This window comes from Phoca vitulina, unplaced genomic scaffold, assembly GCF_004348235.1.
Source record: "Phoca vitulina isolate PV1807 unplaced genomic scaffold, GSC_HSeal_1.0 scaffold2, whole genome shotgun sequence".
In the NCBI taxonomy this organism is placed as follows: domain Eukaryota; kingdom Metazoa; phylum Chordata; class Mammalia; order Carnivora; family Phocidae; genus Phoca; species Phoca vitulina.
This window is the reverse complement of record NW_022589705.1, coordinates 87,871,779-87,884,154: the sequence shown is the minus strand read 5'-3', so window position 1 is coordinate 87,884,154 and position 12,376 is coordinate 87,871,779. Positions and strand designations below refer to the sequence as shown.

Here is a 12,376-nt window from a genome sequence, read left to right as displayed (position 1 = left end):
AGACGCCCCCCACCATGCCCATGCCACCCCAGGGGACTGGTTTGGCCACACCCAGTGCCCGGGAGCAAGTTTCCAAAGGGAAAGAGTGATTGTCTGACTCAAAGGGTTTACGCTGGAGCCACAGAGAAAGTGGTTCCTGGCGCAGTAGAGTCTTTACTGGGTGGGAAGCAGCATGCCCAAGGGGCTGACACCCTGCTCACTCGGTGGCATCTGAGAGGACAATGCCAGGTCACAGCATTGTCACCAAAGGGGCATGCCATAAGTCTTCCCCTTTCCAAGGGTGTGGGAGTCCCAAAGCTGCCCCTACCACCGAAATGGTAACTTGGCCAGCAGGGGACCCCCAAAGGCCTGGATTCACCATTGGACAAATCACTTCTATTACCCTTTATCCCTTTATACCTCGTCCTCCCCTTCCCAGAGGAAGAGGAATGATCCATGCAGCCAGAGAGACCTGGTCATACATCAAGACTCTGCCATTCACGATCTACGTGACATTGGCAGATCCCTCTGAGCCTGTGTCCTCACCTGTAGAATGAGGGTGATAACAGCACCTACCTCCCCAGATTACCAGGAAGATGAAATGATTTCACTTACGCAAAGTACCCAGGACCTCACTCCCCGTTTCCTGTTACTCGTCCTGATGAAACAAGGTGCTCACCCACCTCCTCAGCGTGAAAAGGAATTCTCAGCAGACAAATAGCAAAGCTCACTTACTTTTTAATTCCTAGACACACGGAAGTCTCCAAGGTGATTGTCAAACCTGGGGATTTCCTGGGAGATACCCCAAAGTTACTGAATCAGAAAGTCTGAGGAGCAGAGAGGGGAAGAATGAAGGGGGGGAATCGGAGGGGGAGACGAACCATGAGAGACGATGGACTCTGAAAAACAAACTGAGGGTTCTAGAGGGGAGGAGGGTGGGAGGATGGGTTAGCCTGGTGATGGGTATTAAAGAGAGCACGCGTTCTGCATGGAGCACTGGGTGTTATATGCAAACAATGAATCATGGAACACTACATCAAAAACTAATGATGTAATGTATGGTGATTAACATAACATAATAAAAAAATAGAGAGAAAAAAATTTTAAAAAAAGAAAGTCTGAGGAGCAGAGCTTGGAAACGTGCATTTCTGACAAGCACCCCAGGGCTCCGGTGCCCATTATCTTCAGAATCACTATCTTGACCATGAGGGAAAGAAAAGGAGGGAACCTGCTGCCAGTCGCCCCCGGAACAGGCTGCGGAGGGCTGTGTCCCGGGGAACCATACCTGGTGGGGGAAGTCAGGTCTGCAAAACTCTGGACTCTGGAAACAGGGATACAAGTCCCCAGTTACAAGCCAACTGACATGAGCTTGGAGCTGCCATAAAATGGGAGGTGACGATTGCATCTCTCCCGAACGGGATGGTGGGCATCAGATGAGATTCATCCAGAGTGCCCCCCTCCGTTCTACCCCTGGAAAGGCACAGAACATGCTGGTAGTTGTCCCCGCTGTGCTCGGCCCCATTCGGGCCAGGGGATCAGAGTCTCCGACACAGGGGGATCAGGCAGTGCAGGGCCCGCCTGCTGGGCACGTTAGCCACTTTACCTGCTGGCCCCAAAGGCAGCCCTGCCCTGGCCTCTGGGTGCCCTGGGAGGACCTTGGTCTGGGGAGGGGCAGAATTGAATCTGTGCTTCAGGTCCAGCTGGTGACGATTCATATGAATGATAATGACTCCGAGGAGGAGGAGGAAGAGAAGACGAAGAAGAATGGCTGATATTTCGTGAGCTTTCACAAGGTGGAGCTCAGCACTGTGGGCTGTACGCACACCAACCACAACCTTATGAGGTGCGTGTGCTGTTACCCCCATTTACAGATGAAGGAACTCAGGCACAGAGAGGGGAAGTCACTTGCCTAAGGTCACACAGCTGGCAAGGGGCAGAGCCAGGTAGTCAGTCTGGATCTGGAAACCACAGCACTGGTGAGATGGGGGCAGGTGAATCTCCCTTGGCCTCTCACCAGAGGACGTTGTCTGTCTTCGAGGGCAAGGATGTGCCCCACGTCCCTCCCTGATCTGGGCACTAACGCCCGGTGCTTTCCCCATCTGCCCTCAGGAGGGCCAGAGGGAGGGCAGAGGCATTCAAAGCCAAGTCAGGTGGCTTGGCTGCAGTCCGGGGCTCAGCTGTCCCTGCTGCTAATTGCAGACCTCCCCGCCCGGACCAGCAGACCCCATCGGGAAGGAAACAGACAGGGAGGCCCTCAAGCCACACCTGCCACAGCTCCACCTGTCTCACAGTTCACCACACCCACACTCCTAGCCCGCTGGATTTGCAAACGAGAAAATAAAACACACACACATATAATAACCAACCCCGTGCGTTTCCTGGCATCAGGTGACTGTGTGGTCAAGAGCTTCCTCCCTCTTTGTGTACATCCTCCAGCAGCTGCTGGTTCAGGTGGCTGATCACAAGCTCAGCCCTGGGGCACAACCCCCACCCTCACCCCCAGGAAAAGTATCGAAGGATCCAGGGAGGCCAGCGCCGAGATCTGCTGGCCCTGAGCCCCAGTGGCCACCATCTGCCAGCTCAAGGTCACCTTGGCTCCAACTCCCCCAGCTGACCGGCCCCTGGCTGGCCAGAGCCAGCCCAGAACCCCCTCCAGCTCCGCTCCGCAGGAACCAGGAACCGGCCCCTATTGGACAATCATTAATCGGATTCTTGACATTCTTCAGCCCCGGGGAGGATTTGGGAAGCATGCTCCCCGGAAGAGGAGGAGTGGAGGCCCAGGACTGGCATTTGGACATGCAGCTGACAGGCAAGGTGGTGCTGTCCGCCGCTGCCCTGCTCCTGGTGACCGTGGCCTACAGGCTTTACAAGTCGAGGCCTGGCCAGGCCCCACGGGGGGGCAGGAACGCCAAGGCCGAGGCCAATGAGGAGGCCGAGGGCTCCAGGCAGCCTGCGGTCCAGGGGGCTGCTCCCGGGGCGCCGCACTGGGCGCTGAGACGCCGGAGGGGAAGCAAGGGGACCAGAGAGGCGCCGGGCTGTGGCTGGGAGAATCAGGGCGACTCCCAAGTCCTGGCAACAGGACGCTCTCCCGAAGACTCAGAAGCCCAAGAAGCTCGGGAGCCCGTGGAGAAGGGCGCTGGTGAGGAAGGGGGTGGGCGGCACCCGGACTCTGAGCCGGCGCCTCCTGGCTGCGGTGGCCGGGAAGCCGGGACAGCTGCTGGCCCTACGCCCAAGCGGCCCCACCACCCCCATTTGGGCAGCGAGTCCCAGAGATCCCGCGCTGGTCTCGCCACAGCAGCCGGCCGCAGTGAGGGCGGCGAGCCTGCCCCGTGGCTGGACGGTGGCCCCCCGGGGCAACCAGGGTCCCGGGAGCAGGAGGCCGCCCCCACCAACTGGATGGCCCACGTGGAAGGCAAGAGTGACGTGAGCAAGAGCTGGGTCTTCACCCGCGTGACGGGGGTCCACAGGGAAGAGGCCGGGGCCCTCCAGGCCACCGTGGACATGGGCCTGACCCTGCCTCAGCAGGAGGGAGCCTCCAGCACCTCTTATACCTACTCGTCGGTGGCCCGGGTTCGTGTGGAGGAGAATTTCCTACAGGACAAGGGGGAGGGGGCCGGGCCCAGGCTGAAGGGCAAGGTGTACGATTACTATGTGGAATCCACCTCCCGGGCCACCTCCAAGGGCAGGCTGGCCCCCAGAACAGCTGCCCTGGCTGAGTGTCCAGCCCCCGTGCCACCATCAGGCCCCCCAGGAGCAGGGGCAGCTTCAGGAGGCCAAGCCGCTGACCAGGAAGGTGGAACCGAGACACCCACCTGCCCCCAGCCTGTGCCGTCGCCCTCCACGCAAGGCTTCAGCAGGAAGGACAGCCTCCTCCAGATCCTGGAGAACCCAGAGCTCCAGCTGCAGCTCGATGGCTTTGGGGCCCCCACTCTGTCCTGCCCAGACGGGAGTGCCCTGCCTGGCCGCCCCCTCCCCGGGGCTCCTCTCGGGGCCAGCTCAGCCGGAAGCAGCAGGGAGCCCCACGTGCAGCTGGTGGCAGGGACCAATTTCGTCCACCTCCCGCCGGCCCCTGGCTCCGCCCCGGGCGTCCACCTGGATCTGGGCAACTGCTACCAGGTACTGACCTTGGCCAAGAGGCAGAAGCTGGAGGCCCTGCAGGAGGCAGCCTACAAGGTGATGAGTGACAACTACCTTCAGGTGCTGCGCAGCCCAGACGTCTACGGGTGCCTGAGCGGGACCGAGCGGGAGCTGATCCTCCGGCGCCGGCTGCGGGGCCGCGAGCACCTGGTGGTGGCCGACGTGTGCCCCCAGGAGGGCTCCGGCCGCCTCTGTTGCTATGATGAGGAGCGGGACGCCTGGCACCCGCTGGTCCGTCTGCCCCCTGAGGCTGTGTCCCGAGGCTGTGCCCTCTGCAGTCTCTTCAACTACCTCTTCGTGGTGTCCGGCTGCCAGGGGTCTGGGCGCCAGCCCTCCAACCGCGTCTTCTGCTACAACCCGCTGACGGGGATCTGGAGCGAGGTGTGCCCGCTGAACCAGCCCCGGCCGCACTGCCGGCTGGTGGCCCTGGACGGCCACCTGTACGCCATTGGGGGCGAGTGTCTGAACACGGTGGAATGCTATGACCCCCGCCTGGACCGCTGGACCTTCGTCCCACCGCTCCCCAGCGACACGTTCGCGCTGGCACACACGGCCACGGCATGCGCCGGTGAGATCTTCGTCACGGGCGGCACCCTGCGCTACCTGCTTCTCCGATTCTCCGTCCGGGAGCAGCGCTGGCAGGCCGGGCCCACGGGGGGCGGCAAGGACCGCACGGCCGAGATGGTGGCGGTCAACGGCTTTCTCTACCGGTTTGACCTCAATCGCAGCCTGGGCATCAGCGTGTGCCGCTGCAGCTCCAGCGCCCGCCTCTGGTACGAGTGTGCCACGCAGCGGACGCCTTACCCCGACGCCTTCCAGTGCGCCGTGCTGGGGGACCTCATCTACTGCGTGGGGCGCCGGCGCACGCTCTGCTTCCTGGCCGACCACATCTCGCCCAGGTTTGTGCCCAAGGAGCTGCGGAGCTTCCCCTCCCCGCGGGGCACCCTCCTGCCCACCGTCCTGACCCTGCCCGTCCCCGATGTGCCTCAGACCAGGGTCTAGCTACCCACTCTGCCGGACTTCTCCTGCAAAACCGGGGAGCAAAAGGCACCCCCTGCCCGCCACTCCGTGAGCCATTTCTAGGAGAGCAGGCTGCTCAGGCATTTGGCCAGCGAGAGGTGAATTCTAACCCTACCTCCCCCGCTGGCCGGGGCCCTCGGATGCGTCTTTGCTGTCAGTGGGATGCAGAGATAGAACCAGGGACCGGTGCTCCGAGGCTGAGGGCAGCCACACACGTGTGCAGCGATGGGTGCCGCCTTGCTTCAAATCCGAACTCTTGGCGGAAGGGACGTCAGGGTCCCGCCAAAGTTCAGGGGTGCAGCCTCATCCCAACCATAGGTCCCGGTGCCAGTTGACCCCCAATAACCCCTCAAGCCAACCCCGCTGGAGGTGGGCCAGCTCTCTATAGGCCACCAGGGCCCCGTCCTAAACACTGGCCACGAGCCCTTACCTCCAGGGTTCCCAGAAGCACCGGGGACACACAAGGACGTGGTTCCGGCTGTGCCAAGAGCCCTGGGGAGCCCCCAGGGGCCCGGCCAGAGGAGAGATGGTTGGAGAAGTAGATCAGCGACAGTTGGTGCTGCCCATGGGACTCTTGCCTGCAGAGCAAATTGACCCACCTCACTTGTTCTCATTACCTAGAATTCTAGTATACTAGGAGGAGAAGCCTCCAGTTAGCAGCCATTTGAAAACATACACCCTGTAGTGGTCCACGAAGAAGAGCCCCAGTGATCCCACATCTGAGGTCTCAGGAGAGAGAGGAGTAGGTGCGATCTGTCGGCGCCCGTCCTCCTGGGCTCCCCCGCGTGGGCCCATTGCTAACTGACCACTGACTCCCTCCCCAGAGCTCGGAGCCTGCAGAATACAGCAGCCGTCCGAACAACACAGCCCTCACCTCGGGGAGCAGGGGCAGACACTGCCAGGCACCCCTCCCGGGCTGCTGAGAGACGTTGGCATAATTTCTCCTCCCTGTGCCCTGTGGTCACCTGGTCTGCCCGGTCAGACAGGAGAGGAGGGAGGGGCAGGTTCGTGACGGAGCTGAGGAACTGGAAAATCACACAGGACACTGGGACCAGCTCTCACATCAGAGTTGGTAAATTCGGAAAGGGCAGAGACCCTCCAACCTCAGGACGTTGCCCATTCTTCCTGGCGGGGAGGAAGAGAGACCGGTCCCATCTATTGCCACAGCCCTGTTCTCTCGCTGAGGAGGACGCATACACAGATAGGAGGGCAGCGATGTTCCCGGTGTCAGCCGGAAGCCAGGGCAGCTGGGAGCACTTCTAAAGTGACAGGCAGCCTGGAGGAAAGAAGTAGAGATGCGGGTGCACCAGGGCAGGCCTGACAAGTGGGGAGCTAAGGATGCTTTGGATTTCAGCGTTCCTACCTTGAAAATGGGAAGGACATTTCATGGCCTTCAACGAGAACACCTGGAGAAAGTCCTTCCCAAATTCCCCTGGGGGTCTGGACAGGAGCTCGTGTTCACTGCAGCTGCTGGGGCTGAGCCAGGGTCTTCCTGGAAAATGCACAATTAGAACAAGAAATAACAGGGGGTTGGCATGGAGATGAGAACTTCCATTGGGCCCCTCAAAGCCACCATCCCCATTCTAGGGCCTGGAAGGTGAGGCTGCCTAGTTGATTCCTAAGTTGGAGCCTAGTGACCCCCCCCATCCCCTGCCAAGGCCATGCTCAAGCTCAGAGCCAACACTCAGACATGAGCCTCCAAGGGACCCTTGGTGGGGAAGTGGGGGTAACTCAGCAACATGACTGAGAGGCGGCACGGGCATCATGATGCCAGGCTGGGGGTTGCTTGGAAGGTGAACCCCATCTGGGAGCTGGGGGCAGATGGAGCCAGATCCAGCCCCCAAGGGCAAGCCTCCAGCAAATAGCCAGGCAATGGACTAGACCACAACCAAGCAGGGAGGCCTTGAGGGAGGGCTCCAAGCCCAGGGTGACCTAGAGATCACTCCAGAAAATTTGTCAGAGCCCCGTTGCCTGGGGCATGGTCCCATGGTCAGGACCAGGGAAACCGCATTGTTTGTTCCTGACCCACTGACGGTGGGTGATCTCGTCATGATGAAGGGAGGGCTGAGAGGGTAGTATGGGGCCCATCTCATCTACATCCCTGGGGTCCTGTGCAGACATCACTCATCGATCGCCTTATCTTTTCCCATTGAGCCTCAGAACCCAGAACACCGGGCCCTAGGCAGTCACCACTGATAGATGAGAGCTGGCGTGTTTCTCATCACTGGCCTGGGTCTCCAGAGCTAGCTAGGGAAGTGAGTGGTCAGGACCATCATGGTAGAGCAAGACAGTTCAGGGAGCCTGCAAAGACCACCTGGATTCATTCACAGAACGTGCAGGCTGGGCACTGTTCCGGGTGCTGGGAATGCAGCAGGTCCCTGCCCTGACAGAGCGCACGTTCTGCTGGAGGAAAACGGGCAATTTCTATCAACAAATGCATAAACAAATGAATGGGACCCATGCTGCATACGTACAGGAAGGCAGAGGAGGCAAAGAAGTATTATCGTGTGATCAGCCTCCCTGATAAAGAGACAGTGAGCAGAGCCCTGGATGGAAATCCGGGAAATGCATGGACCAGGGCTGGCTCAGGGCACGGGAAGCCTGGCCCTGCCATCAGCGGGGGCTTGGTCACCCCGGCCGGAGAGGGCAGGGCTGCCTGCAAGGAGCTCCGCCTCGGAGTGAAGAGGACGGGAACCCAGCTCTCATGCTCTAGCCATTCACGTAAGGGAGCGTTTAGGAAAGAGGCTCCTTGCACGACGGTAAGCTACATCCCCCGGAGAGAAGCAGAGCGCACGCATTTAAGGGGAGAGTCCAGATCGCACACCGCCCCCGTGCCTGAGTGTGTGTCTGGGTGTCAGCCTGCCCGTGATCCTCCACAGGGGTCAGAGTCTAGGATTTCCACTTGACCCTGTGGGATAGCCTTGCCGGCCACCTCGAGCCCTCAGCCTCACGGAGGCCTGTGTGTCCCTTGGCCTCTCCCTGGGTCATCTGTCCTGCTTCCCCGTGAAGAATTTCTTCTTTAAAACAAAACTAAAAAACAGCTCTTCAGCTTGGGTAGCTTTCCACGTGAGGCCAACCGCAGCTTTGTAGGAAAGAAAATTGGAAAATACAAAAGTACAAAAAAATCTCCCCCTTTTCACCACCCAAAGACAATCCTCTCTGCAGTGCACGTCCCTCCAGCCTGTGCATCCTTTTCTTTGGCTTGATTTTTGTCAACGTGTGATTATGCTGAATGCACAATTCAGCTGCTTCCTTTTTTCACTTAGCTTTTTAGAATACGCATTTTCCGTGTTGCTACAAACCCTCAGCAAACATCATTTCAGTAGGTGCACAGTGTTCCACCAGGTGGCTGTACCATGGTTTATTTAAACAGTCCCCCGTCCTGTCGGGCCTGTAGATTTGTTTTTACCCCTGTTGGTTTCTTTTTCCTTCATAAATAAACCGTCTTTTGTTTTCCTGTTCCTCTCTGTCTGGGGCCTCCATCAATATTTACAAGAGAAGCCCCGTCTAGGGCTTGTCTGGAATACACGGTTGCCGAAGCAAGCCTCGAAGCCCCAGCATCTGCCTAGGACTGGGGCCTGGCCCCACTCAGTGCAGAGCACAGGGCACGGGGCACAGGAAAGCAAGGCTGCCCACCGGAGCTGTCCCAGGTGCCCTGTGGCTTTGCTGGAGCCGGGATGTAAGGGACAGGCCATGTGTATAGAGCCCCTGCTCTGTGTAGACCAAGCACTGGACTAGATGCTTTCTATACATCACTTCACTGATCCTGACAACAACCCCATTTTACAGGGGACAAAACAGGCTCACAATGTTCAAGGAAACTCATCTTCATGCCAAAGTTCAAAGACTCTTCAGTTCCCTTCAAAACACCCTTAAACCTGGCCTGCCCACTCTCTGCACTTCCATTCCCCTATCATGAAGCCCTGGGGCCAAGGACTTGGCATCAGCCATCCCCTGGGCCGCTCCCAACCCCTTTCCCACTCACACTGATCACATATGCTCTATCCTTGAACTTTGCACTCAACGAAAACAGTCCTCCTTCTTTTCCTTAAGATTTATTTATTTATGTTAGAGCGGGGGGGGGGGCAGAGGGAGAGGGAGAGAGAGTCTCAAGCAGACTCCACGCCGAGCATGGAGCCCCACACGGGGTTTGATCTCACGACCGTGAGATCAGACCTGAGCTGAAATCAAGAGTTGGATGCTTAACCAACTGAGCCACCCAGGCGCCCCTCAAAGAAAATATTCTTAAAGGCTTAACGCTCTGAACCTGTGGAGGCTCCAATCAGTAAGTCACCTGCTGTGGAAGGGGAGAGTAGAGGCTCAGAGTCTCAAAACCCAAACGGTGTAAAATACGAATAAGGTGAGCGTCACCCCACTCCTCCCCCGAGCCCCCAAATCTTGCCAAATCAGACAGGGTTCCTGCAGCTTAAACGTTAGACAACCTTCCCCTGGATCTGGGATGCTGAGAAAGGGGAGTGGGAGTACCAGCAGACCCTCCTCCCAGCTGGCCCTTGCAGAAGCCGATGGTGCTTAGGAGACCTACTTTGGAGCATCCCTGGGCCCGGCGCTTTACACACATTTGCTCGTTACATCATCTTGAGGCTGGAGGTGGCAAACCCATTTTACAGATGCAGACGTTGAGGATCAGAAAGTTTAAGAAGCGCGGAGGAGCTTTCAAAAAAGGCAGAAGAGAGAAACCTAATCTCTGTCAATACATTTATTGAGCATTCACAATGCTAATAGGCACTATACTCGTATGATCTTGTTTTACCCTCAAAACAACCCAATAGGTGGTAAAACTGGTCAAATTCTCCCCTTCCATCAATTCCTCCACCCCTTGGATCTGGCCGTGGGACTTTCTCCAAATAGCTTGGGCATTGGATTTACTGTCTTGTGGCTCTTAGAAACCCTGTGACCATCACCACGTGAGCAAGCCCAGGTTAGCCTGCTGGAGGATGAGACACGTGGCCCTATTACCAGTTCCCACAGTCAACAGCTGGCCTCAAGTGCCTGAACGAACCCAGGTAAGACCAGCAGGCCCCCTGCCTGAACCCCAGCCCAAAGTGCCCATCCACTGACTCATGAGCAAAGTAGAGGGTTATGCTTTTAAGCCACTACATTTGGGGTTTGCAACTCAGCAGGAAGTGGGTGACACAACAGTCGCATGCTGCATCACGATCACCACCACGTTATGCTTGAGGAAACTAGGATTCAAGAAAGTGATCATGTAGGATCACGTAGCTACAAGGTGGAGAGGCTGGGATGCCACCCCAGGTCTGCCTTACTCCAAATCCCACGCTCATCATTCAGCCACACTCTGTTCTAGCCAAAAACAGGGCACTGGGTTCCTCCCGGGGGCCTGGCCATGGAGCTTGGTACTCAGCCCTCTGTCATTCCCAGAAGGGCTGGGTCTCCACCAGGACCCAGGCAAGGTCTACAGGGGGATGGCTCTGAACAATCAGATCAGCTCCTTGAAAAATAACCACTAATACCTACTGAGGGCCAGGACCTGCTCTAAGCACCTGACTGCCAAGAATTCTTTAATTCTAAAAACAACCTTGTGTGTTTGATACTTTACCGTTTCACAGATGAGAAAGCTGAGGCACAGAGGGGTTTGGTAACCTGCCCACGGTTGCATAGCCAATGAGTGATAGAGCCCATGAAACCCTGGCTTGCTCCAGAGTTGTCGGGAGATGAATCAGCTATGAAAACAGGGAGACCTTTGCTTCCTGCCCCCCTGCAGCACCCTCCACCAGAACACTGGGGTCAGAGGCCTTGTCTACCCTGCTCACTGGGTCTTGTTCGTACAGGTGCGTGAACAAGGGCAGAAGCTCAGTGACACTTTACCAAAGAAAGGATAAGAGTGGCAAGGCCCTCTCCATGAGGCTGCCTGCTTCCAGGCTGCTTGGACCCCCTGCTGGTGATTTTGAAGGTGCCCTCGAGCATCCTGGCATGAGTTTGGCCCCTGGGGGTGAGGGTTGGCAATCCAAAATCCTGAGACCACCTGCCAAAAGCCATGGCCCTGCTCATCGCATTATCCAACACTTGCATTCACTGAGAAGTTTATACAGAGAGTTCAAATCTACCATCGTCCCATTTCACAGATGAAATAAATGAGGCTCAGAGAGATCTCACAGCTGTGATGTCAGTAGTCATCCTTCAAGGTCTTGAAAGTGTGGTATCAGCTTCCCACCACCGACATGGCCCACTTGTCCATCAGGACACCCCACACTGCACACATAAGCCCCCCACATCTCACTCCTCGGCCAATAGGTCTGCTGGCCCCCGTGAGTTCTCTGGGGGCAGCAAGGAGGTCTCGTCTGCCTCTGTCATGCATGCGGGCACAGGGCAGCCACACAGCATGGCTCAGAGGCAGGTGCAGCGGAGCTATGCCCCTATTCAAAATGCACCATCAAGTACTGCAATGGGGTGTTTGGGACTGCCCAGCTGGATTGCTCTCCTGTCTCCAAGGGAGACTGTTTTATGCCTTCTGCCCTCTCCTCAAACACCCCCCTCACATTGGCACGCAATATTGGGGCACAGAGAATCCTTCAGTCCTTACAGTGCTGAGCACACCCGCTCTGCTGCAATTGTCAGCACCTGCACGCTGCCCAGGAGCCTTCCAGTGCCCATGCTAGTGCCCCCTGGAGGAGCCTAACTGGTAGGAATTGGTGTATAAATACCCCAGCTCCCTCGACCCTCGGTGGTTAACAGCCTCAGGTTGTCGCTTTAACAAAGTCACTTCAATCCTCCCTGCCTATCTTCCCACCTGCTCCTCCTTCTGTCTAGAGACTGTAGAGGAGGCACGCCCTCCTTTCCCCTAAAACCCATCCGCTCTCACCTTCTTTAGGACTTCACAGCAGAGACCGCCCGGCTCTGGCACTGACCACCTGCCCCTATCGGCTGGGTAGTTCCAGGCAGCATACAAATGGGCTCTGGCATCTCCCATCTTAATAGAAGAGCAACTTCCACATGATTTGCCTAATAGCACAATAAATAAAAACCACAAATACACTTTAGAAATGTTAAAAACATCACACACGTATAATGCATCTTTATTTGTAGTGAGTGTCAAAGCGATGTGGTATCTTTGTGTTCCTGAAAACACTTTATCCTCTGAAGATTTGTGATTGTTTTTCCTGCAATCATGTTTATGCTATCACAGTCAACAATCTTTGCTTTGTAGAAAATATGAGGGTTAGATTTAACCTGGCCTCAATTTGAATCATAATAAATTCTG

General features: G+C 57.0%; 1 protein-coding gene across 1 annotated transcript; it reads left to right on the top strand.

The window, feature by feature from the left end:
* Nucleotides 1–2,727: 2,727 nt before the first annotated feature.
* On the top strand, nt 2,728–5,118 carry KLHDC7A (kelch domain containing 7A). Its single transcript, XM_032418918.1, has one exon. It carries the CDS (start codon nt 2,728–2,730, stop codon nt 5,116–5,118), a length of 2,391 nt encoding a protein of 796 aa, XP_032274809.1.
* Nucleotides 5,119–12,376: the final 7,258 nt, after the last annotated feature.